The sequence below is a fragment of the Vicugna pacos genome, chromosome 11 (assembly GCF_048564905.1).
Source record: "Vicugna pacos chromosome 11, VicPac4, whole genome shotgun sequence".
Classification (NCBI taxonomy): Eukaryota; Metazoa; Chordata; class Mammalia; order Artiodactyla; family Camelidae; genus Vicugna; species Vicugna pacos.
This window is the reverse complement of record NC_132997.1, coordinates 68,305,996-68,332,660: the sequence shown is the minus strand read 5'-3', so window position 1 is coordinate 68,332,660 and position 26,665 is coordinate 68,305,996. Positions and strand designations below refer to the sequence as shown.

At 38.8% G+C, this 26,665-nt stretch overlaps 2 protein-coding genes across 2 annotated transcripts in view; one reads left to right on the top strand and one right to left on the bottom strand.

Moving 5' to 3' along the window:
• LIPA (lipase A, lysosomal acid type) overlaps positions 1-26,665 on the top strand; it is a 124,803-nt gene that overhangs the window by 1,558 nt on the left and 96,580 nt on the right. The gene's annotated exons all lie outside the window — the stretch shown is intronic.
• LOC102535019 (interferon-induced protein with tetratricopeptide repeats 1) lies at positions 3,336-10,874 on the bottom strand. Its single transcript, XM_006211071.4, has 2 exons — positions 10,701-10,874; positions 3,336-5,092 (listed from the first exon to the last, which is right to left on the bottom strand). Exons 1-2 carry the CDS (start codon positions 10,703-10,705, stop codon positions 3,661-3,663), a joined length of 1,437 nt encoding a protein of 478 aa, XP_006211133.3. The 5' UTR covers positions 10,706-10,874; the 3' UTR covers positions 3,336-3,660.

Below are 26,665 nucleotides of genomic sequence, written 5' to 3'. Positions count from 1 at the left end.
TGAACAATCAATGATAAAAATCAAAGGGAAAAAAATCCTGCTTATCTACTTAACATTGTTTAGGAATTCTGATTCAGAGTGACAAAAACCATCTGTAAAAATTTTAAAGGAATATACATTTTCAGGATTGAAAAGAAACAAAGACCTGATTGTTGAGTAGGTGTTGAACATGCTGAAATTACTTGATGGAATTGGAATATAAGTCATTTTTTCATAGACTGTTGGATTGGGTGGATTCTTGGGAAAATTAGTAGTGAATTGTCTTTTGGATTTATTCTTACCAACATGTAGAACAGCAGCTAGAGAAAAAGAGAAATAGAAAATGATACATAGAAACTGATTAAAAATCTGATTAGGCAATGGAAACTTCAGTAATATCTGTTCTGAGGAATAGATATAAGCCAGTTTCTTGACTGCTATTGACATTTGGACTGTGGAAAGCTGTCTAGTACATTTTAGAAAGTTTAAGCGGCAACCTTGCATATATCCACTAGATGTCAGTAGCACCCTGCAGTTGTGACAAACGAGATTCTCTCCAAATGTTGACAAATTCAACCTTTTTTTTTTTTTTTGGCCCCAAGGGACAGAATCCTCCTCTTCCTTCTACCCCTTACTTCTTACCCACAGTTGAGAATCCTGTAAGTAATACCTTCATGTATATACTGAATTTATTTGAACTAGTCTGCACAGCATAGCCTGTAGGAGACAGGAGGTGGACTTTAGGTAGGAAAGGAGAAGTTGAATACAGATCTAGGGAAGTCAGAAATGGTACTGGAGTTCAGGAGGAGCCTGGGTGAAAGAACTGATATCCAGGGAAATGTCAGAGGAGGCCTGCTGCCTTCAGCATGGGACTCCAGAGTGAAGGTGGCTGGATCACATTTGGTCTGGCTAGGGGCAAGATACAGAATTGTGGACACAGACTGAGAGTGGGCAGTTCAAGCTGGGGCAGGCGGTAGGGTAGAGGCTGTTAGTCCCAATTCATTTCCAGCTCTGGCAGCATCATGACAATGGAGACATTGGTTGTCAGGATAATCCCCAAGGAGGTGGACCCTGTGGTGATGTGTAGATAGCAGAGACCTGGACTGGGGCACTTGTAATGGTAGTGAATGGCAGGAACTGTGGCCTGGCCTAACTTAGGGTACATGAGAGTCACTCTCTGGGCACCTGGGGAGACTCTAAATAAGGACACCAGCTGAGGTTCTGTCAGTCATGTAAATGGTAGTAACAAGCTCCTGAAATTCAGCTGTCAATGTAAAGAGCCCTCTTGGTAATGCCTGGAGAGAATTCATGTGTAAGTTTGGCAGTAGCATTTCAATACCAAAGAGCATCTGTTTTCCTGGGTTTGCTGCTTGTTATTTTTCTCTGCAATCTCATCTGGGTTGTTCACATTTTAGTTTTACTGAGCTCCAGGAAGTGCAAAGATCTCTTCCAGAGTTGGGAAGAATGGAAGAGAGAGATGGTGTTAGGTTGTAAAACACACTAAGTAAATGTGATTTCTGGAGATTGTCAGATACACCTCACATAAACACAGTATATAATCCTGAGATTTATTTTGCATTAATGAGCTCTGCTTTCTGAGTGCAAATGATGTATAATAATACCTTGGAAGAATTGCCTAATCGGCCAATTATCCAACAGTTATATACTTTTAATATTTCTGACTTGGGGGAGTTGGCAGTGGTTAGACTTGTTTTAGCACCATACAGCCTCCTCCCCAAACACAAGCACTTTAAGTTATGTTTTTGTTAATCTGGTATGTCTCTTGTTTTAGTGACAAGGGAATTGGGAAGATTGCCTCTGTGTAACTCAGAAACCTGCCCCTCAATGATAAAATTTTTGCTTATTTAAATTCCTATAGAATTTCAGTAGAAATCCAAAGCCTTGCCCAATATTTCTGTGAATTCTTTGGGGACTTGTATTCTCTGTAGATTAGGGGTCCTTGCCAAGAAATAGAGGCAGCCAGAACCTGGCAAAGTTACCAAAAGGATTGTCCCCTAAAGACCCTGGGTGGGATTTGGCTGCACCAACACCTTGATTTCAGGCTAATGAAACCTATTTCAGACTTCAAGCCTCTAGAACCATGAAGATAATAAATTTGTGTAGTTTTAAGCCACCAAGGTTGTGGTAATTTATTAGACCCACAATAGGAAATTAATATATCCTCCACGCAAACATACAAGAATGAAAAGCAATCATGTTATTTCCTTATTTTTCTTTTAAAAATATTATTTGTTGTACATTACCTTTTAATACAATGTCATAATCAAAGGTGATTGTTACAGATGGTATCTCTCTGATCATTTAGCATCCTTTTCATACTTCCTGATCTAACTAAATCAACGTCAGCAAATGACTGAAGAAATAGTGCTTCAAACAAAATGGCATAGAACAAGGGAAACTGCTTGAAAGAACCTGACAGTGAATTAAATTTCAAACATCTTCATGGAGAAAGCCGACCTTTAATTGACTGTGTATTTGTTTTATTGTCGGTCTGTCTCACTGGATTGTAAACTGCATGAGGTTTAGGGAAAATGTCTGCTTTGCACACTAAAGAGGAGCAGAGTATGCCACCCCCAAGTATGCCACCTTGGCGTAGGATTATTGTGAGCTGTAGACAGTTGAGAAGAAGCAGATATAAGAAAAGCTCTCTGCCCTCCCCCACCTGCCTAGAAAAATGTCTCCCCTCCCCTCTCTACCAGGAAGGACAAAGTTAGTCATCTGAGAAACTCTAGGCTCTAATCAGCCCAAAGACACTAACAGAAAAATATACATAACAAGCCTTTTTAACTAGCTCTTATCTTCCATTAATTTCCCCCATATATTTGCCTTCGTACAATTTGCCATTTGGAAACTCAGAGTTCTTTGCCTTTACCTATCACTTCTCTAAAAATGTATCGCTTCTTTGTTAGGATGCTATGTAAGCCCAAGTTCTAACCACCCCTTTGAGTTACTCATCACTGGGTCCTCCCATGTGTGTGCATGATGCACATGTTAATGAACTTCTGTTTGTTTTTCTCTTTTTAATGTGCTTTTTTCCCCAGTCTAATTTGCAAGGCCTCAGCCAATGAACCTAAGATGGGGTAGAGGAAAAAGAATATTTCCTTCCCCTACATTACCATAGTATTTTTGGTATCTAGCACTGAAAACTATTCGTTGATAAAATGAATGAATTAGAGGGGAGGGTATAGCTCAAGTGGTAGAGCGCAAGCTTAGCACACACAAGGTCCTGGGTTCAATTCTTGTATCTCCTCTAAAAAAAAAAAAAAGAATAAATAAATAAGTAAGTAAACCTAATTATCCCCCGAAATTAAAAATAAATAAATAAGAAATTAAAATGAGTGAATTAAACATTTTATTTTCTGTTAAGTCCAGTGCTTTATTTGCTATAAATCTACTCAACAAGCTGTTTCTCCTACTATATAACAGTCACAGAGAAAGAGTTCTCTCTCTTCCTCTCTCTCTCTCGCACACAGACACATATATTCTGTTTCACTATTTCCTAAATACAACTAATGTTTTATCAGCTTTGAATAATTGTTCAAAAATTACATCATTACACTGAATTACATAATATGTTTCTGAAAGCAGCAAGCAGAGAAGATGGCTAGACATATTGACCTAAAATCAAATGAAATGTGAGAGTGGTCCATATTTCAGTGCCTAGAGAACATGTCCCACAGAGTTCTCTGAGTCAAGAGCCAGCCTCAGGGCCTGCTCATAATACTCCAGGGCTTCATTCATTTCTCCTTTCAATTTGTGGGTGAGCCCAAGGATGCTCAAGCTTTCTATATCTGATGCGTTTCTTCGAAGTTTCTTTGAAGCCAGTTTCCCCAAAGCAGTGATGCTTTTGTCCCTTTCAAATGATGCCTTTTCTATTTTCACTGCTTTTAAATAATGGCTGATTGCATCAACTTCAGATTTTTTATGAAATTCCAGAAATCGGCCATAGTGGGAATGTACTTGTTGCAGCATGTCTTCGTCGAGTGTTTTCAAGGATAACACTTTTTGAAAAGCATCTTCAGCTTTTCTGTACTCGCCTGCTTCTGCATACGTTTCTGCCAGGTTTATATAAGCAATCTCAAATGTGGGCTTTTGTTTCACAGCAAATTCAAAATGATGTTTGGCTAAGTTTATTTGTCTGTTGAAGTTTTCCTTATCCTGTCCTTTAGGCTGCCAGTTTCTTGCAGCTTTCTTTATTTGAATCATTTTTGACTTGTAGCAAAGCCCTATCTGGTGATGCAGGAAGGCAGAGGAGGGTGTTCCACTTAAGGCCAATTCTGAGAACTTAAGAGCATCATCCAGAGAGCCTTTCCTTCGGTAAAACTTGGCGGCGTGTCGAAAGACATAGATCTCTGAGGAGGTGCTGGTCAGTGCTTCTTTAATGTACTCTTCTCCTGCAGCTTCTTGTCCCGCATCTTGAAGCTTCAGGGCAAGGAGAGCCTTAATATATGCATCTTTTGGATTTAGCCTGACAGCTTGTTTTAGGGCGTTCAGACAGAATTCACTGAAATGTTGTGGTCTGTTAAAGCCGTCCAGGCGATAGACAGTGATGGCATACCCAGTGCTGAATTCAGGGTTTTCAGGCTCCACTGCCAGAGCCTTTTCAAAGCAGACCTTGGCTCGTTCGTAATTCTTTCCTCCACATTTCAGCAAGGCCCATCCTTCCTCACAGTCCATCTGAGGACACTCCATTCTGTAGCTGGAGGGATTTGCAAGCTTCCTGCAAGTGTTCTTCACCTTGTCCAGGTAAATCTGGGCTTCTGCCTGTTGGCCCATTCGGTAATACAGCCAGGCATAGTTGCCCCAGGTAACCAGGCTTCTCACGTCTGATTGGCCACCATCTTCTTGCTGGGTTGAGTCCTCAGCTTCTTTCAAGCTCTTCAGGGCTTCCTCATTCTGGCCTCCCAGGTGTTTCACATAGGCCAGTAGGTTATATATTCCTACCTTGTATTTGGTGTCTAGGAACTTAATCTCCTCCAAGACTCTGGTTTCTAAATCCGGCATTTCTGTGTCTATAATGACCAACTCCCATGTAAAGTGACATCGCAGCTGTTCCAGCCTATCCTTGATCTGATCCTCATCAGCATTCTTACTGTAAAAACAAAAGCAGGTTTTCTTTGTTAGGTGACAAGCCGCCAGTAGAAAGAAGCCAGATAAAAACGCCTCATATTTAGAGCTTAGCTTTGAAAAGAGCACGCCTGCTTTGATTTTCCTTAGAGTGCCTATATTTCTGAGATCCGCATGGCCTTTGAATGCAGTTTGCTTGGCTCCATACACTGGCTCTAGCACTCTCTGGCTATGCAGTCTCTCTGTGCTTCAGAGCCGCCTTTGTAAAATGGGGATAATAATAGACTTATCACTGGTGAGGATTGGTGAGGATTAATAAGCACTTAGAGCACATATGTTTCACACTATACAAGAGTTTCCTATTTTCCTATTACTATAATTAGGGCAGAGTCCAGTTAGAAATGCAGAGCCTTAGGAAATATTATTGACCTCAGAACCTTTGTCTGCTGATCATGTAACAAATAAAGACCACCTACGTGAGATAGTATTTTACCACTCCTTTTCCACTTATTGTTTGGAAATAATTATAGATTCACAAAAATTTGCAAAGATACTACAGAAGTCCAATGTATCCTTCACCTAGTTTCTCCCAAATATTGTTTCTTTCCCAATTATAGTACAATATCAAAACCAAGAAACTGACAGTGATACAACATGTGTATAGTTCTGTGTCACTTTATCACATAAGTAAATCCACAGACCCATCACCTTGATCAGGTTAGAGAACTACCCCATCATCACAGACATCTTCATACTATTTCTTAACAGTCAAAACTGTTGCCTGCCTCCGTCTCCAAACATTCCTAGCCTCTGGTAACTACTAATACGTTCATCTCTATAATTTTGCCATTTCAAGAATGTCTTGTATGTGGAATCATATATTATGTAATCTTTTGAGATTGCCTTTTTTCACTCATCATAATGATTTTGACATCCATCTAAGTTAAGTTTTATCAATAATTCATTCCTTGCTATTGCAGGGTCATATTCCATGGTATGGGAGTACCACAGTTTAACTATTCATCTATTGTAGGACATTTCAGTTGTTTCTGATTTTGGCTTATGGCAAATAAAGATGCTGTGAACATCTGTGTACAGACCTTTGCATGGACATAAATTTTCATTTCCCTGGGATAAATGCCCAGGAGTGGAATTGCTTGGTCGTATGGTAAGTGTGTGTTTATGTTGCTAAGAAACTGCCAAACTGTTTTCCAAACTGATACAGAGTGACTGTATCATTTTTTATTCCTACTAGTAATGTATGAATGATCCAGTTCTTTGCATTCTTACCAGAATTTGATATTTTCACTTAAAAAAAAAGTGTTAGCTCTTTTAATAGACATGTAGAGATACCTCCTTGTGGTTTTAATTTTCATTTTCCTAATGGCTAGTGTTGTTGAACATCTTTTTGTGTGTTTATTTGCCATCCACATATCCTCTCTGGTAAAATATATCTTCATATCCTTTGCCTATTTTCTGATTAGATTGTTTGTTTTTAATTGTTGGGTTTCAAGAATTCTTTATAGAGTCTAGATATGAGTCCTTTGTGAGGTATATGGTTTTCAAATATTTTCTCTCAGTGTGTAGCTTGTCTTTTTATCCTTTACTAAGGTCTTTTGAAAAGCAAAAGTTTTTGCTTTTGATGAAGTGTAATTTATTGATTTTTTTTCCCTCGTATTGATCATGTGTTTGGTATCATGTCCAGGAACTCTTCACCAGGCCCTAATTCCTGAAGATTTTCTCCTCTATGTTTTCTTCTACAAGTTTTATAATTTTACATATAAGTCTGTGATGCATTTTGAGTTAATTTTTGCATAATGTATGAAGATTAGGTCAGTGGCTCATTTTTTGGCCTGTGATCTCCAATTGCTCCAGCACCATTTGTTGAAGACTATTTGTCCTTCATTGAATTGCTTTTGCACCTTTGTCAAAAATCAGTTGGCTGTGCTTATGTGGGATTATTTCTGGCTTCCTTACTCTGTTCTACTGATCTATGTGTTTTTCCCTCCACTAATACCATATCGTCTTGCTTACTGTATATAATCAGTCTTAAAACTGGGTAGTAGGTGAAAGACTTGTGCACTGAAAACTACAAAACATTGCTGAAAGAAATTTTAAAAAGACACAAACAAAGGGAAAGGAATCCTATGTTCATGGATTGGGAGACTTAATATTATTAAGATGCCAGTATTACCCAAAGCAATCTGCAGATTCAGTGCAATCCCTATCAAAATCCAATCCCAATGATTTTTTTTTACAAAAATAGAAAAATCCATCTGAAAATTTATATAGAATCTCAAGGGGTCTCAAATAGCCAAATGATCTTGGAAGGCAGCTATGCTCACCACTATACCACCAACACTGCACAAAATGATCTTGAAAAGGAGCAAAATTAAAGGTTTCACACCTTCTGATTTCAAAACTTGCTACAAAGCTGCAGTAATCTAAGCACTGTGGTCCTGTCAAAAAGATATACATAGACAAATGGAATAGACTAGAGAGCCCAGAAATGAACCCTCACATATATGGTTGTGTTTGTCAGCTAGGGGTACCATAGCAAGGTACCATGGAATGGGTGGCCTAAACAGCAGAAATGTATTTTCTCACAGTTTCAGAGGCTAGAAGTTCCAGATCAAGGTGCTCACTGATTCTCTTCCTGACAAGAGCTCTCTTCTTGGCATCTGCACAATCCTTCCTCTGTGGTGGATGGAGAGACAGACAGTGCTTTTCTTCTTCTTATAAGGACACCAGCCCTGTCAGATTAAGGCACCATCCTTATGACCTTACTGAACCTTTGTTCCTTACAGGCCCTATCTTCATAGTTGCATTGGAGGTTAGGGCTTCCACATATGAATTTTGAAGGGGTGGGGCACAATTCAGTCCATAACAATGGTCAAATGACTTTTGACACATGTGCCACACCACTTAATGCGGAAAGGTCAGTGTTTTCAACAAATGGTGCTGGGAAAATTGAATATTCACATACAATTACCTTATATTATATACAGAAAAATGAACCCAAAATGTATCAAAGATATAAATGTAAGACCTAAAACTATAAAAATCTGAGAAGAAAACATGGGGAAAAAGCTCCCTGACATTGGATTTGGCAACAATTTCTTGGGTATGACACCAAAAGCACAGGCAGCAAAAGTAAAAATAAATAAATTGAACCTCATCCAAATTAAAAACATTTGTGTGTTAAAGGGCACTATCAGTAGAATGAAGAGACAACCCACAGAATGAGAGAAAATATTTGCAGATCATGTACCTGATAAGAGATTAATATTCAGGCTATGTAAGCAACTCCTACAACTCAACAACAGAAAAATAAACAACAGATTAAAAAGTGGGCAAAGGTGTTGAATAAACATTTCCCTAAAGAAAATATACAGGTGGCAAGTAAGTACATGAAAAGATGTTCAGAATCACCAGTCATTAATGAGGTGCAAATCAAAACCACAATGAGATACTTCTTCACACCTATTAGGATGGCTGTTTTCAAAAACACAGAAAATAACAAGTGTTGTTGAAGATTTGGAGAAATTAAAACCTTTGTACATTGTTAGTGAGAATGTAAAATGGGCAGCTGCTGTAGAAAATGGTGGTGATTCCTCAAAAAATTAAACACAGAATTACCATACAATTCAGCAGTTCCACTTCTGAGTATATACCCAAAATAAATAAAAGCAGGGACTTGAATAGATATTTGTATACTTATGTTCTTAGCAGCATTATTCACAATAGCCAAAAGGTGGTTCTAACCCAAATATTCATCAATGGATGAATGGATAAGTAAAATGTTGTCTATACATACAATGGAATATTATTCAGCCTTAAAATGGAAGGACATTTTGACACATGCTTCAGCATGAAAGAACCTTGAAGATATTACGCTAAGTGAAATGAGCTAGTCACAAAAGGCCGTGTGTTGTATGCATCCATTTATATGAAATATCCACAGTCGGCAAATCCATAGAGACAGAAAGCAGATTAATGGTTTCTAGGGCCTGGGGTGAGGGGTGAGTAGGAGTGATTGCTTAATAAGCATGGGGTTTCCTCCCATAGTGATGAAAATGTTCTTGAAGTAGATGGTGGAGATGGTTCCACAATATTAGGAATGTACTAAATACCACAAAATTGTATATTTAAAAATAGTTAAAATGGTAAATTTTATCTTACACATATTTTATCACAATAAAAATCATATTACTAGCCTGAATATAAATTCTACAAATTTTACATATATATATATATATGTAAATATATATATATATATATATTTCTAGTACTTGTAGTAAACACAAAAGCATTGAAACATAAAAGCTAATTACTATCCCATCTGAAATGATCTTATGAACCTCTACTGGTATCCTTTAAGAAACATTGGTTTAAAGGTTAAATAAGGTATCATTGAATAGAGACTCTGGTTCATGTCTCAGCTCTGTAACTTATCTGTGTGATCTTACTTTTCTAAATTTAAGATTTGTTATTGCAGAATAAGAGTATTAGGAGTACCTGCCTCGTAGGTTTCTTTTGAGATTAAATGTAATAATTTACTTAAAATATTTGGGAGCCAGACTGGCACCTGATAAGCATTCAGGAAGTGATATCTATTTTTATATTATTATTGTTATTGTTATTATTGTTGTTTTCTTAATTATCTGTGGTAATCCACTCTTATCTGTCTGTGGACTAAAGGAGTGAAGGGTTGATAATAGGCCCATAATTATGCACTTTCTGGAACTGTTGCCACTTCAAAATTTTGCCCACTAGAGCACTGAAGGGAAATTTGCAGGTCACTGTTAATTAACGTTTTTTTTGATCTGCTGATATCAAGGGTCATTTGAATCAAGATTCAGTTTGGATAATACACAAATGTTCACCTTATGCCCTTTAGCTGAGGAAGATGTGGGTGTTCCCAAGCACAGAACTCCAGCCAAGCCCTGTGGGCAGGAGGATATTAAGGATCTGCAGGCCACCTGGCTTCCCCAGGGGACGGGTGATCTGCAAATCTTAAATCCAGTCAGATGGAGAAGGCCTGACATAGGAACCCTACAGTGCAGGTAGTGAGACCAGAAGCCAACAGAGAAAGGTCTTGTTCTCTCAGCAGTGAGCTTCTCCTGCTACACCCCCAGCAATGTTTCCCTCAGGACCACTGAGAGACCCCACGACTGTGGCTCACACAGCTCTGTGGGTCCTCCTGCTTCTTCTGGTGAGGAGCCAGCAGAAAGCAAAGTCTCTATCCAGACAAATTGTCCCTTCCTTCCATACGTCAGACAGAAGGGATTTCGGTGGAAAATAACTTCAGAGATTGGGGTCATTTTCTCTCTGCCTCCCTTCTCAGTTCCCTCCCCTTCCTTGGGCTTTCACACGACCTAAGCTTCCTCAGGGAGATGCTAACAAAAATAAAAATGCCTGAATTAATAAAACAGTTTGTCTGTATGAACATGCATGCGTGTGAACACCCACATACACACACACACACACTCTCTCTCTCTCTGTCCAAAGCAGATGTTCCAATAGAAGAGTAAGAACATAACATCACTGAAACTAAGTCTGTTGAGTTAATACGATTAATGTGTTTTTCAGAAATGTCACACAGAAAGGCAGAGAAGCAGAGAAACCCTTACCTCATGGTTGCTGTGAATTAGGCAGCAGTTCTGCAGTGTTTTGTTCAGCTGGATGGGCTCCTCTGAGATCTGTCCAGTCCGGTGGACTTTCAGATAAATCTAAGCCCCAGGACAGGGCTATATAAAGGAAATGAACAGCTAATGAGGATACCCCTGGGTGTGTTGTTGCAAAGATAAATTGGAAACCAAAATGAAAACTGAAAGTAGAAAGTGAAATTAAAGTAGGCTGAGTTGTGGAAAACGAAACTTAAACAGTATTGTTTTCTTTGTTCTGTTTTGAAAGCTCCTGGAAAAGAGGCTGGGAAAAAGCAGGTTTACTGATGTGTTAATCCCTCTCGCAGGGTCTATGAGACCTTGTAGAAACCTGGGGGCCAAGAAATCCCGGTAATGCAGACTCCACTGAACCCATAGCCAGGGAGACCTGTGAAAATCAGCTGTGTGAACTTGCCAACGTCATACCCCGATCAATAACTCTGTTTACTAATCTGGAAACAGAAATTATTCTTTTTACAATATAAAATTCTGCAAATCACTGAACTGAGTCTTAACCCAAATTTGCTCCTATTCACTGAGAGGTTGTGTCTTATGGGGTTTCCAGGTGAGTACTGAGTTGTATGAAACCAGATTACCAATGACTGTGGACCTAGGACCATGTTGAGAGGTGTTCTTAGTGCTGCAAAAACCCAGTGATTGGCAAGGGTGTTGGAACCAGATCTGCCTACCTCCCTAAAGGAAAGCTTTACTCCACTGTTGCTTATCGTGGAGGTTGGTGGCTTGGCTCTGGAAGAGTGTCCAGAGAAGGAAGAATTGAAGGTGGCAGCCTCATTTTTAGTTAGCCTCCTACATATAGAAGGAAACTTCAATGAAATATGAAAACCTCCTCCTAATTAAGTGACATCCTGAACTGGTTAGAAAGTGCTGTACAAATAAAAATTTCTGAATTTTAAATTCATAAGATGTAATGAATAATACAGGTTTATCCATGTATTCTGACAAACGTTCAGGTTGTAGAAAAACACTGAAATAAATGAATGAGAAAACCTCTCTTTTTTGGGAGCAAGGCATCTTTGGAATTCTTGTGGAGAAAAGCAGTTAGGTTTGTAACTTTCTAATGCACTAGATAGAAGGCAGAGAAGCAGACAAAATGTTTATCTTGTCATTGCTGTGAGTTTGGCAGTGGTCCTGCTTCTGTGGGGCTCTGGCTTAGGCTGATTAGGTATTTGGAACTTTTCAGTCAACCCTCAACCCGCAACAGCAACATCTAATGTAACTGTAGTCAAATATCAAAACCAGGAAAATTACACTGGTACTGTGTGTATATTTTAAAGATAAAATATATTATGATTTCATCTTACACATTTAAATTTATAAGATTTTTACTTAATCTGGTTGCACGTACATCTGTGTATCTTTTCTCCTGAAGCAAGTCAAACAGATTTTCCTCTTTTCCATCTCAGGTTTATTGTGAAACAATTATTGACTCACAGGAAGTTGCAGAAAGAGTTTTGTGTGCTTTTCACCCAACCCCCAACCCCCGATAGCAACATCTAATGTAAGTGTGGCACAGTATCAAATCCAGGAAAATAACACTGGTAGTGTGCGTATATTTTAAATGTAAAAAAATATATATTATAATTTCATCTTACACAGTTAAGTTTACAAGATTTTTACTTAACCTAGTTGAACCTACATCTGTGTATCTTTTCTCCTGAAGCAAGTTAAACAGTAGCGGTAGCAAGGAGAAAAGCAGGTTATTCAGTTAGAAAGCACTCTGAGAAAACAAGTTAACCGATCACAGTAAACTCTGTAAGCAGTCTTAGCCTCAGGGAAGCCGTCTTGTGACTCCTCCAGTACTAACTGAATTCTTTTCTAAGTGATACCAGCACACATCTGATCTGTTCCACAGTATAATAACAATAGTCCCAAAATAACAAAATCAACAAAACACGTTCAGAATGATTGCTGAGTAGAGTTTAAGATTTTGGTTTTTTGCTGTTTTTTTAATGCATAAAATATATCCTTCTAATTTTAATGTATTAAAAAAACCACTTGGAATACTTCCTCTCTATGTGGCTTTATCCTTTATCCCATATATATTTTGGTTCATTTGCCTCATTTCGATTTACTTTTTAGATACTGCCTTTTCACTTTTTTATCCTAACATTTTATTATGAAAATTGTTAAACAGAGTTCAGAGAATTTTCCAACACTAATATACTCACCACCTAGAATCTGCAGTTAACATTTTACTGTATTTACTTTATTACATATCTATTCATCCATTAGTTTCTCTATCCAGCCATCAACTTATCTTATTTTTTGTTGCTGTTTAAGAAGTCAGTCAGTACAATTAGCAGATTAAACATTTCAGCATGCATGTTGTTATGGCTTTAGTCAGACCTTGTTTACAAGGAAAAGACTGTTCCTGCTCTAGTGGTCTTCTTCTGGTTAAATCTAATAAATCTGCTCTTTGATTAATATCAGCAAAGTTGAAATGGGTGTCACATCTGTATTCCCCAGGGGTCATCTGAATGACCCACCCAGACTCCTCTACTCTCGGCCGCTGCTCAGCTCCAGCTCTCAGGGATCAAGGTAGCATAAGTCAACCTTATAATTCCATGGCTTTTGCAAATAAATCCTCCGCAGTATTTTAAAAAATTCTTGGTGGAGTTTATGTTCCCATAGACTTCCTAGCCTCAGGCCTTCTACTGCTATGTAAGTTGCCTCTGTGTTTTTCTACTTCCACTCAAGCATAGACTTTTAAAATTTCACCAATAAAATATACACAGAGACTGTTAGTTTATCAAGTTGTTAACTTTACTGAATATTTTTGGAGAAAATATTTTAGAAAAAGGAGAAGATTGCATTGCACACCACACAGCAAACACTTAAAGGCTGCTTTAAAGTGTTTATGTCATTGTCAGCTTGCACATCCTAAACAGGTTTTTCCCTCACTTTGTCTGTCCCCCATACATTTTCACTTTCTTAGATATGAATAAATGTCCAGCAATACGTGTGAAACACATACCTCTCTTTTGATTGCCAGTAGCTGGACAAATGTAAATGTAAAAGTTTGAATTGATTTTCAGGTTATAGACTTGACTCACTGACCAGCAAATCTGGGAACTCATTCAGACCCTGTTTTCTAAATCAGGCATTTAAGCATCTTCAATTAGCAACTCCCATGTAAAATGACACCTCAATTGAACCAGGCTATCTTCCATGGGATTCCCATTTGATTTACCTCTGTAAAAATAGACAATTATTTGTATTTTCTAGGAGCATGCAGTCTAAAGGAAATGAAGTATTCTGAATAGTCAAATATTACCCTGCAGTGTCCCTGCCTTTATGTTCTGTTGCCTCCCAGGATGGTCACATGTCATTAGGACAAAGAGCAAGCTGACATAAAAACCCTGAGGAAATGCTAATCTTGTCCTGGTGCCAAAAGTTAGATTATGTGAAGTCTAAAAGACACATAGAAAGAGATTAATTCTGCTGATGTTAAAATAATTTCAGCACCACCCTCAACACTACAAAACCCTTCTTTCCTTCTGCCCCCTCTCAACATTGTAGTACACCACTAATGCTGTCAGAAGAAATGTGGAGAGAGGGTTCACAGAAGGGTAGATTCCTTATTCATCTCTTCCATATTCCCAACAGATAAGCAAGTTTTGATTTTCTCACTTCCCAGGAAGGATTCTGAGTGAAATGTGAGAGCCAAATATGGTTCCAAATGATGCGTGCCATATATGCTTAAGCTGGAATGGAGAATGTGGTAGATCATCCTACCTCCTATGTCTGTATGAACTTACTCAACCAGTCCTAGAAAGAGTGAGAAATGGGTGGAACCACCTCACGATGATGGGCTTACTGCATGGGATCAGAAGTAGAGGGATGGTGGACATTATCTGAAGTCAGATGTGTCTATGCGAAGAAGTAGTATGTCTGGATCTGGGTTTGTTCTTGCTTCAGAGCATGACTGTGTGGTTGGTTGACTGCTGAGATGAGAAATTCCATGACCTTCCTTTTCACCACCCAACCATGACCCAGGAATATTATCCAGCAAAGTGTGTGTGTGTGTGTGCGTGTGTGTGTGTGTGTGTGTGTTGTGGGGGAGGGGTGAGATCAGGAGTGAATAAAATCAATACTGTTCCTAAGAATGCTCACTGAAAACAGTTACCACCCCAAACAAGATGGAAGCAGGAAGAACTTTTGACCCAAATACTCCCATTCTGCCCACTGCAGTCTGTGGTATGATGAAGACAGGCATTGCCCAGGGAAGACTGACCACATAGAGTGACATGACCTGAGGAAGCTGCTAGAATATTTGAGGGTGAGCCATTCGAAGTTTTCTAAACATGTACTCCAGTCTGTGCACCTATACCCAGCCCTTCCCTAGGAGGAACTGACTCAGCTCTCTCCCTTTGGTTCTGTATCAGATGGAAGGCTTCTAGCAGGCCAGTTGAGTTTAGGTGAAGGTAAGATACTTCCTGCAAGGCACCAGCCCTAACCCAACTCTGAAAGGGATGGAAACACAAGCAGATATTGAAATGAAGTTTAAGAGAGCTGTTTGCTTTGATAGCATTATGGCTTTGGATTTGTGTGTGTGTGTGCATAAAATTATAGTTAAGTGACAACATGTCAGAGAAACAGAGCAAGTGTTTTTCACCTGATCACCATGAATTTGGCAGCACTCCTGGTTCTGTGGGGCTCTGGCTCAGCTGATAAGGTATTCAGAATGTTGCCCATTGTGTCTTTGGTGTAAACAGACTCATGAACCACATGGGACAGAGCAGCATTAAGGAGAGAGGAAACAGCCAGCAATGTGTGTGTGTGTGTGTGTGTGTGTTTACAAATAGGAAAGAGCAATGGAAACTAGAAAGGGAAATATTTCTAAAGAACTGGAAAATTCCTACTTGAAGAAATGAAACTTAAGTACTGAATTATAAGTTTGATTTCAGGATGTCAGGACCAGCTCTGTATTTGACTGAGAAGCTGTGTTGGACTGACAAGCTGAATTTGATTTAATTTAAACTCTATCAGTTACTTTATCAGTTAATTAAAAAGGTTGGCCTTGAGCAGTGGTTTGCAATGCTGGCTGAAAACTAGAAAATTCTCTGAGAATCTTAAAAAAAATTTACTGATGTCTGAGCTAATCTTTAGTCCAATGAACCAGAATCTCTGGGAGTGGGGCCCAGGCATCAGAATTATTATTAATTTTTTTAAAAAAGGTAATTTTATTGCACAATCATTGTTTAAAGCTACTGAACTAGATTTTTAGTACTCAATAGTATGGTCTGAGAATCAGCAGCATCAGCATTAACTGAATCTTATTAGAAATGCACCTTACAGACCTGCTAAATTAGACACTTTCTTTTAACAAGATGTCTAAGTGATTTGTTGCTGTGTTAAAGTCTGAGAGGCGCTTTCTTGTATGATTTCCAGGTCTCTTTCAGATCTAAATGATATGGAGAGTAGACAGGGACTCATTCTCAGGACATCCATATCTTTCTGTGAGGCTCTGAGTCAATAACTTCATTTCTCTGTGCCTTGATGTCCCTTCATGCACCTAAAGAATCTACACAATGTGGTAAAGGAATGTAGGTCTAAGTGCTTTGACCTCTACACAGAGCATCTGATGTTCCACCAAGAACTACCCTGCTCTAAGTTCCAGTCATTTTCAAACCATCTCAGGGGTCTTGATGGTGATCTTTGGGCCACCATGATTTGCATTTCTTGCTAACTCCTATGTATTCCAATTCTAACTGAATTTTCATGGTTTCTTTTTTTTTTTTTTTTACATGCCAAGTGTTCATTCACTGGGAATTGTCAATGCAAATTTTAAGGAACATTTATACCATTAAGCTCAAGACATTGCATAGCCTACTTCTATAATGTGTATGAGAAAAGTTCTCAGGTTCCTGGGAGGCAAATCATTTTTAGACTTATCTGACATATCTTGGGACTTGGAGAGTTCATCTCCACTAATGGAAATGAGACGACATAAAGATATTTTCTAGTTGGAACTGAAATTTAGGATTCTAAAGTGGGCTGAAAAAACAGGTTCCATTCTTCATGTCATTTCCATGGCTCTGGGAAGCCCATAGATGGTTAAGGAACTTGTGGTCCAAACACGTTGTTGGCGTGTCAAAGAAAGCTTTCACTGCTATTAGCTCCTTAACCACTTAAAAAATCAGCAAGCTGTGAATGATCATAAGTTACATGCCAGGTGCTCTGTTGGGACTTGGTTGTACTTCCTTTTCTCAAATGACTTTCCATATAGCAGGAAAGGCAGATTGATAAGCATTTCATTGAGTTTTCATGCAGTAGGCATTGATTGCTTTGTAATCATAGAGGAAGGGGTGTTTATCTCTTCCTGAGGTATAGAAAAACCTTTTTGGGTTAACTCTTGATCTTTAAGCCAAGTGTTTGGCAGAATCATAGTCATACTGGCTCCCCACTCAGAGACTACACGCAAGACTGTGTGCTCTGACCAGCCTGTCCCTGGAGGAGAGGTTTTTGTGGCTACTTCTGCAGTGTGCAGTGATGTTAGCTGCATACATAAGGCTTCCAGAAGACTTTGACTTGGGACCTCCAAACCAGCTCTCATACCTCAAGTCTCAGTAATCCTGCAGAAGCAGATAAGAGGGAGTTTATGACTGTAAAAGTGCAACTGGCTACTGACTTGGTACTCTGAGACTAGAAAGTTTTATGTGATAGGAGCCCCCAGTATGTGGTATATGTCTAGTATTCACTCAAGTATGAGTTTGTTTCAGATGTCTTGGCAGTTGTACCCCTTGAAGGCCAACAGTTGTTTAACGGTCTGTAGGTGAGATCTAACCCTTACTTTTCCAAGGGCAGACAAAATATCACCTAGGGACAGATTAAACGCAGAGAACCAGAGGCACAGAGCTAGATTATACCGTTTTCCTCTCAATGAGTTGGCTCATCAGGTACCTTTACTGGTGTACATATGTATAAAGAACCTCTGCAACTACCAGTGTAAAGTGTGGTGCAATGATATCACACTCTGGCAGCATATGCATTTGGTCAAACACATTGAAGAGCTCCAGAAATTCCCTTGAGCTGCAGTGGTTCCTTTGAACATGGACAGGCTTGTGTTGAGTACCTAATTCAGTTGCTAAGCAACTGGTAGCTGGTCTCACCTTTATCAGAAACCTTTAATTCCATTCATCCAGGCTCTCTGCCTTGGGTAGTGCCTTCTAAAGGCTCTGGACTATGCTTCTAGAACTGGACACAAAGAGCAATATTCTTTACTTGTAATGTATGTCCCTGGGATAAATGGACCCATGACACACAGGAAAAACAGCATTAAAGACAAAGGAAACAACTGACAAAGTGTGTATGTGTTTACAAATATGAAAAAACAATGGACAAGCCCCCTTCAGAACAGACAGCTTCATAGGTGAATTCTGCCATTTAAAGAAGAGTTAATACCTATCCTTCTCAAATTATTCCAACAAATTGAAGAGGAAGGAACATTCTCGGATTCTTTATATAAGGCCAGCATTACCCTAATACCAAAAATCAGACAAAGACATTACAAAAAGCAAACAAACAAACAAAAAAACAAAGAAAATTACAGGCCACAATCCCTGATGAATATAGATGCAAAAATCCTTAATGAATTACTAACAAACCAAATTTAAAAATACATTAAAAGGTTCATGTATTATAATCAAGTGGGATTTATCCTAAGGATGCAAGGATGATTCTGCATCTGCAAATCAATCATCGTGATACACCACATTACAAACACAAAAGGTAAAAACCATGATCATCTCAATAGATGCAGAAAAAGTATTTGACAAGATCCAACATCTATTTATGGTAAAAACTCTCAACAGAGTGGGTATAGAGGGAACACACTTCAACATAATTAAGGTCATAAATGACAAACCCACAACTAACACAATATTCAGCAGGGCTTTTCCTCTAAGATTAGGAACAAGACAAAGATGCCCACTCTTGCCACTTTTATTCAACATTGTATTGAAGTCCTAGCCACAGCAATCAGACAAGAAAAGGAGATAAAATCCAATTGGAAAGGAAGAAGTGAATTTGCAGATGGCATGACACTAAATTTAGAAAATCCTAAAGACATCACCAAAAAACTATTAGAACTAATGAATGAATTCAGTGAAGCTGCAGGATGTAAAATTAATATACAGAAATCTTTTGCATTTATATATACTAATAACAAACTATCAGAAAGAGACTTTTTTGTATTTAGTTGTGATCTTTTGTGGAATTCATGGATTAGCATTTTTCATTAATTTTGAAAATTTCTCTTCAATTGTTATATCTCTTCTATTCTCTTTTGCTTATCCTTTTGGAACTCTGATAACATGCGTATATAACTTTCTCACTCTGTCATCAATGTCTTTGAACACGTATCTCTTTTCAGGTTTTCATCTCTTAGTCTTCCTATTCTGCATTCTGAGTAATTTCTTCAGATTTGCTTCCCAGTTCAATAAATACCTCCTCAGCTATGTATAGTTTACTTCTCAGCCAATCCTTTGAGTTTCAAATTTGAATTATTTTAGTTTTTATTTTTTGGAGTTTTGTTTGGTTCTTCCACAAATCTGACTAGGCAAATTTAAGTCTCTTATTCTTTTGTCCCTTTGTCATAATTTAAATTCTTCTTTTCTTTTATTTTTTTAACATTTTTTATTGATTTATAATCATTTTACAATGTTCTGTCAAATTCCAGTGTTCAGCACAATTTTTCAGTCATTCATGGACATATACACACTCATTGTCACATTTTTTTCTCTGTGATTTATCATAACACTTTGTGTATATTTCCCTGTGCTATACAGTGTAATCTTGTTTATCTATTCTACAATTTTGAAATCCCAGTCTATCCCTTCCCACCCTCTACCCCCCCCGTAACCACAAGTCTGTATTCTCTGTCCATGAGTCTATTTCTGTCCTGTATTTATGCTTTGTTTTTGTTTGTTTGTTTGTTTTTGTTTTTGTTTTTTAGATTCCACATATGAGCGATCTCATATGGTATTTTTCTTTCTCTTTCTGGCTTCCTTCACTTAGAATGACATTCTCTAGGAGCATCCATGTTGCTGCAAATGGCGTTATGTTGTCGGTTTTTATGGCTGAGTAGTATTCCATTGTATAAATATAACACCTCTTCTTTATCCAGTCATCTGGATAAAGAACAGACATTTAGGCTGTTTCCATGTTTTGGCTATTGTAAATAGTGCTGCTATGAACACTGGGGTGCAGGTGTCATCCTGAAGTAGATTTCCTTCTGGATACAAGCCCAGAAGTGGGATTCCTGGGTCATATGGTAAGTATATTCCTAGTCTTTTGAGGAATCTCCACACTATTTTCCATAGTGGCTGCACCAAACTGCATTCCCACCAGCAGTGTAGGAGGGTTCCCCTTTCTCCACAGCCTCTCCAGCATTTGTCATTTTTGGATTTTTGAATGCCGGCCATTCTGACTGGTGTGAGGTGATACCTCATTGTAGTTTTGATTTGCATTTCTCTGATAATTAGTGATATTGAACATTTTTTCATGTGCTTTTTGATCATTTGTTTGTCTTCCTTGGAGAATTGCTTGTTTAGGTCTTCTGCCCATTTTTGTATTGGGTTGTTTATTTTTTTCTTATTGAGTCGTATGAGCTGCTTATATATTTTGGAGATCAAGCCTTTGTCGGTTTCACTTGCAAAAATTTTCTCCCATTCCGTAGGTTTTCTTCTTGTTTTATTTCTGGTTTCCTTTGCTCTGCAGAAGCTTGTAAGTTTCATTAGGTCCCATTTGTTTTTTCTTGCTTTTATTTCTTCTAGGAGAAAATTTTTGAAATGTATGTCAGATAATGTTTTGCCTATGTTTTCCTCTAGGAGGTTTATTGTATCTTGTCTTATGTTTAAGTCTTTAATCCATTTTGAGTTAATTTTTGTATATGGTGTAAGGGTGTGTTCTAGCTTCATTGTTTTACATGCTGCTGTCCAGTTTTCCCAACACCATTTGCTGAAGAGACTGTCTTTATTCCATTGTATATTCTTGCCTCCTTTGTCGAAGATGAGTTGACCAAAGGTTTGTGGGTTCATTTCTGGGCTCTCTATTCTGTTCCATTGGTCCATATGTCTGTTTTGGTACCAGTACCATGCTGTCTTGATGACTGTAGCTCTATAGTATTGTCTGAAGTCTGGGAGAGTTATTCCTCCAGCCTCTTTCTTTCTCTTCAGTAATGCTTTAGCAATTCTAGGTCTTTGATGGTTCCATATAAATTTTATTATGATTTGTTCTAGTTCTGTGACATATGTCCTGGGTAATTGGATAGGGATTGCATTAAATCTGTAGATTGCCTTGGGCAGTGTGACCATTTTAACAATATTGATTCTTCCAATCCAAGAGCATGGAATATCTTTCCATTTTGTAAAGTCTTCTTTAATTTCCTTCATCAATGGTTTATAGTTTTCTGTGTATAATTCTTTCACCTCCTTGGTTAGATTTATTCCCAGATATTTTATTACTTTGGGTGCTATTTTAAAGGGGATTGTTTCTTTACTTTCTTTTTCTGTTGATTTATCATTAGTGTAAAGAAATGCAACTGATTTTTGAACATTAATTTTGTAACCTACTACCTTGCTGAATTCTTCAATCAGCTCTAGTAGCTTTTGTGTGGACCTTTTAGGGTTTTCTATGTATAGTAACATGTCGTCAGTATATAATGACACTTTTACCTCTTCTTTTCCAATTTGGATCCCTTTTATTTCTTTCTCTTGCCTGATTGCTGTGGCTAGGACTTCCAGGACTATATTGAATAGGAGTGGTGATAGTGGGCATCCTTGTCTTGTCCCAGATTTTAGTGGGAAGCTTTTGAGTTTTTCACCGTTGAGAACTATGCTGGCTGTAGGTTTGTCATATATAGCTTTTATTATGTTGAGATATGTTCCCTCTATACCCACTTTGGCGAGAGTTTTTATCACAAATGGGTGTTGAATTTTATCAAATGCTTTTTCTGCATCGATTGAGATGATCATGTGGTTTTTGTCCTTTCTCTTGTTGATGTGATGTATTACATTGATTGATTTGCGTATGTTGAACCAGCCTTGTGTCCCTGGGATGAACCCCACTTGGTCATGATGTATAATCTTTTTTATGTGTTGTTGGATTCTATTTGCTAAGATTTTGGTGAGGATTTTGGCGTCTATGTTCATCAGTGATATTGGCCTATAATTCTCTTTTTTTGTAGTGTCTTTGCCTGGTTTTGGTATCAGGGTGATGGTGGCTTCATAGAATGAGTTTGGGAGTATTCCCTCCTTTTCAATCGTCTGGAAGAGTTTGAGAAGGACTGGTATGAGTTCTTCTTTGTATGTTTGGTAGAATTCCCCGGTGAAGCCATCCGGTCCTGGACTTTTATTTGTAGGGAGGTTTTTAATTGCTATTTCTATTTCCTTTCTAGTGATCGGATTGTTCAAGTGTTCAGTTTCTTCTTGATTCAGTTTTGGTGGACAGTATGTTTCCAGAAACTTGTCCATCTCCTCTAGGTTATCCAGTTTGGTTCCATATAGTTTTTCATAATATTCTCGTATGATATTTTGTATTTCTATTTTGTTTGTTGTAATTTCTCCATTTTCCTTTCTTATTTTGCTAATTTGTGCTCTCTCTTTTTTCTTCTTTGTGAGTTTGGCCAGAGGTTTGTCGATTTTATTTACTTTTTCAAAAAACCAGCTTTTGGTTTGGTTGATTTTTTTCTATGGTCTTGTTAATCTCTATTGTATTTAATTCCTCTCTGATCTTTATTATTTCCTTCCTTCTGCTGCTTTTTGGGGCTTTTTGTTCTTCTTTTTCTAATTGATTCAGGTGGTGGGTTAACTTGTTTATTTGAGATTGTTCTTCTTTTTTGAGGAAGGCCTGTATCGCTATAAACTTCCCTCTTAGCACTGCCTTTGCTGTGTCCCATAGGTTTTGAGTAGTTGTGCTTTCATTATCATTTGTCTCAAGGTATTTTTTAATTTCAGCTTTGATTTCCTCATTGATCCATTGTTTTTTCAATAACATATTGTTTAATCTCCATGCTTTTCTTTTTTTCTCCTTTGTTTCTCTGTTGTTGATTTCCAGTTTCATGGCATTGTGGTCAGTAAAGATGCTTGAGATAATTTCTATCTTCTTAAATTTGTTGAGGTTTCTTTTGTGTCCAAGTACATGATCGATCCTGGAAAATGTTCCATGTGCACTTGAAAAGAATGTATATTCTATTTTTGGGGGGTGTAATGCTCTGAAAATATCCACCAAATCTAGTTTTTCTATTGTAGTATTTAATTTCTCTGTTGCCTTGTTTATTTTCTGTCTGGAAGATCTGTCTAGTGATGTTAATGCAGTGTTAAAATCTCCGACTATGATTGTATTCCCATCAATATCCCCCTTTATCTCTGTTAGTAATTCTTGTATGTACTTAGGTGCTCCTATATTGGGTGCATATATATTAACGAGTGTAATATGTTCATCTTGTATCACTCCTTTAATCATTATAAAATGTCCCTCTTTATCTTTCTTTATGGCCTTTGTTTTAAAGTCTATTTTGTCTGAAATCAGTACTGCAACACCTGCTTTTTTGGCTTTTCCATTTGCATGGAATATCCTTTTCCATCCTTTCACTCTCAATCTATATGTGTCCTTCTCCCTAAAGTGGGTCTCTTGTATGCAGCATATTGAAGGTTCTTGCTTTATTATCCAGTCTGCCACTCTATGTCTTTTACTGGAGCATTTAGTCCATTAACATTTACAGTAATTAATGATAGATGTGTGTTTATTGCCATTTTGAACTTCTCTTTGCAGTTAAATTGGTATATCCTCTTTGTTCCTTTCTTCTTCCTTTTGTGGTTTGGTAATTTTCCTTTGTATTATCATGGATTTTATTTAATTTTTGTGACTCTCTTGTAAATTTTTGACTTGTGGTTACCCTTTTTTGTAAATCTATTAACCTATACCTGTTTTTATTAAACTGATAATAACATGATCTCAAACCCATCCTACTGTTAAAAAAATTTTAAAAAGAAAGAAAAAAAATTCTATATTTCCTGCCTCCCTCTCCCACTCTCAGTGATTTGTATGTCTTCTTTTATAATTTTGTGTTTTCTTTATTTGTAATTCATGAGTTATCACCTTTCCAGTTGTGAGTTTCTCATTTCTGTAGCATCCTGCTGCTTTTCTATTTAGAATAGCCCTTTCAATATTTCTTTTAGCATGGGTTTAGTGTTGCTAAACTCCTGCAGCTTTTTTTTTTGTCTGTGAAACGCTTTATTTCCCCTTCTATCCTAAAGGATAGCCTTGCTGGATAAAGTATCCTAGGCTGCATCTTTTTTTCATTCAGGGCTTTGAATATATCTTGCCACTCCCTTCTGGCCTGTAGTGTTTGTGTAGAGAAATCAGCTGAGAGCCTCATGGGGGTTCCCTTGTAATTCACTCTTTGCTTTTCTGTTGCTGCCTTTAGAATCATTTCTTTATCCTTGACTCTGGCCATCTTGATTATGATATGTCTTGGTGTGGGTCTATTTGGATTCTTCCTGTTTGGGACCCTCTGAGCTTCCTGTACTTGGATATCTGATTCCTTCTTTAAGTTTGGGAAGTTTTCAGTCATGATTTCTTCAAAAACCTTTTCAATCCCCTTTGATCCTTCTTCCTCTTCTGGGACCCCTATTATGCGAAGATTGGGACGCTTTATATTATCCCATAGGTCCCTTATGCTATTATCATTATTTTTTATTTGCTTATCTTGTAGTTCTTCTGAATGGGTGCTTTCTGTTGCCCTGTCTTGAAGATCACTAATTCGTTCCTCTGCATTAACTAGTCGGCTTTGCACAGCTATTAGATCATTCCTCATCTCTGTCAATGAGTTTACCCATTCTACTTGGCTCTTCTTTATAGCTTCAATTTCATTTTTGACATATTTTATATCTCTAAACACTATCTCTTTTAATTCCTTCAGCAATGTGATCACTCCTTTTTTGAAATCTTGATCTAGTAGGCTATAGATGTCTATTTCATTGATCTTTCTTTCAGGGGATTCCTCTTGTTCTTTTAATTGGGAAAGGTTTCTCTGCTTCTTCATCTTGCTCATACCTCTCTGGCACTGTGGTTTATGGAGTATCAGTTGTCTATTTTGGATCTTAAGGATTTTATGTATCTAATGCCTATTTAGGAATAGAACTTAGGAAAAAAAAGAAAGAAAAAAAATAGAGAAAGATTTTTAAAAGAAGGGAGAAAGAGGGTTTGAAAACAGTGTATAATGAATAATAGAAGAGCGAGTTGAAGCACAGTATTAATCAGGTTGAGACGTCCTTTTTAAACCTTTAAAAAAAAAGGGGGTTGGGGAGATGAATAGATGTATTTGAAGCCTGTGTCTAATCAATAACAGGACATCAAAACCCAAGAGAAATAGAAATGAATTAAGAAGTAAAAATTAAGAGAGTAATTGAAAATAGAACAGGTAAAAACAGATTTAAAAAACAAACAAACAAACAAAAGAACAAAAACAAAAAACAAAAGAAAAAAAAAGGGGTTGTCGGTGTTCTCCTGGAGTCTGTGTGCTTTTAATGTGATGTCCTTCTGTCTTCGTCCTGTTTTGGAAGCTCAGCTTGTTTTCATAGGCCCTCCGTTGGCGCCCTCTTCTGTGCTGCTCCCAGCACCTGTCGGCAAGCAGATCGCGCCTCCTCCTAACACGGGGTCAGGTGCAGCTCTCCTCTGCTGTGGGCGGGCGGGTCACTGCCCCTCCGGATGCCGCAGTCAGATGTTGCAGACTGGCCAGGCAGGAGGGCGGGTCGTGCCCCCTCCCAGCACCTTGGTCAGGGGCTGTGTTCCTGCCCAACAGGCGGGGGGGGGGGGGGCGCTCTCCCTCTGCCTGCGCGCCGGTAGCTCCGCTGCTCGGTGCGGCTGCGCGCTCCGCCCTGGTTGCGCTCTGTAGGTGGGCTCGGGGAAGACCGAGGGGCAGCCTCGTCCCTGCTCCGAGCCAAGACCCAGCTCCTTGTTTGTCTTTGTGGAGCAAGTTCTCTGAGGGACCAGGATGGAAGGATCCTATCTGCCCCGGGCTGTAGGCCCGTCTCAGTCTGGCCTTTGAGGCTGCTGAGCCCTCCGGTGCGGATGCAGGTTTCGCCTCTGCCCCCGCCTGGGTGCTCAGCGCCGGAGGATATGGCGGCTGTGCCTGGGCCCCGCCTCTCTTCCCCTGAAAAGTTTCCGCGGGTTTTCAGAGATGGGGGTATGCACCCTTCCCCCAAGAGCACATCAACCTTGCTGTTTTATGGAGGGCCCAGGTTGTTCTGTCCTGTACACCCACAGCCTCGGCGCCCTGCCCCTTGCAGTCCCCCGGGGCTGCCTCCCTGCAGCCGCCCCCGTCCTCTGCCCGGCTTGTGCAGCCTGGCCCTGCCCGCCGCTGCTGGCCCGCGTCTCAGGCTGGGTGTCGGGGGGACGCTCTGTGCCCGTTTAACTTAGTTCTGTCAGACAAGGGCTGCTCTGTACAGATCCGAGCCTCGGAGGCTCCCCCTCCGTCCAGCTGGCCTCTCAGTTGGAGAGGGGAGACCCAGCGAGCGAGCGCCAGTCCTCCTCTGCCGCTCCCTCCCCGCGGGACCCATCCTGCGCTGCTTTGCCTTTTGTTCTTTTTTCCTTTTCTCCTACCAGATTTTTGGCGTCTTTAACTTTTGAAGAGGGTGATGTTCTGTCGGAGTTCCGCAGGTGCTCTGGTTGGCTGAGTGGGTCTGTAGATGTGGGTCTTAGTGTATTTGTGGGAGAGAGTGACTTACAAGCGTCCTTCTACTCCGCCATCTTGCCTCTTCTCTAAATTCTTCTTTTAAAGTTTATTAGACGTACTATTTTAATTCTGCTTCCATTATTGTCAATATCTGCGGTTTTTGTTTTGATTTTATAGTTTATGTTTCTGGTAACTCTTGCACATTGTGGCTTATTTATTTGTGTGTATTCAC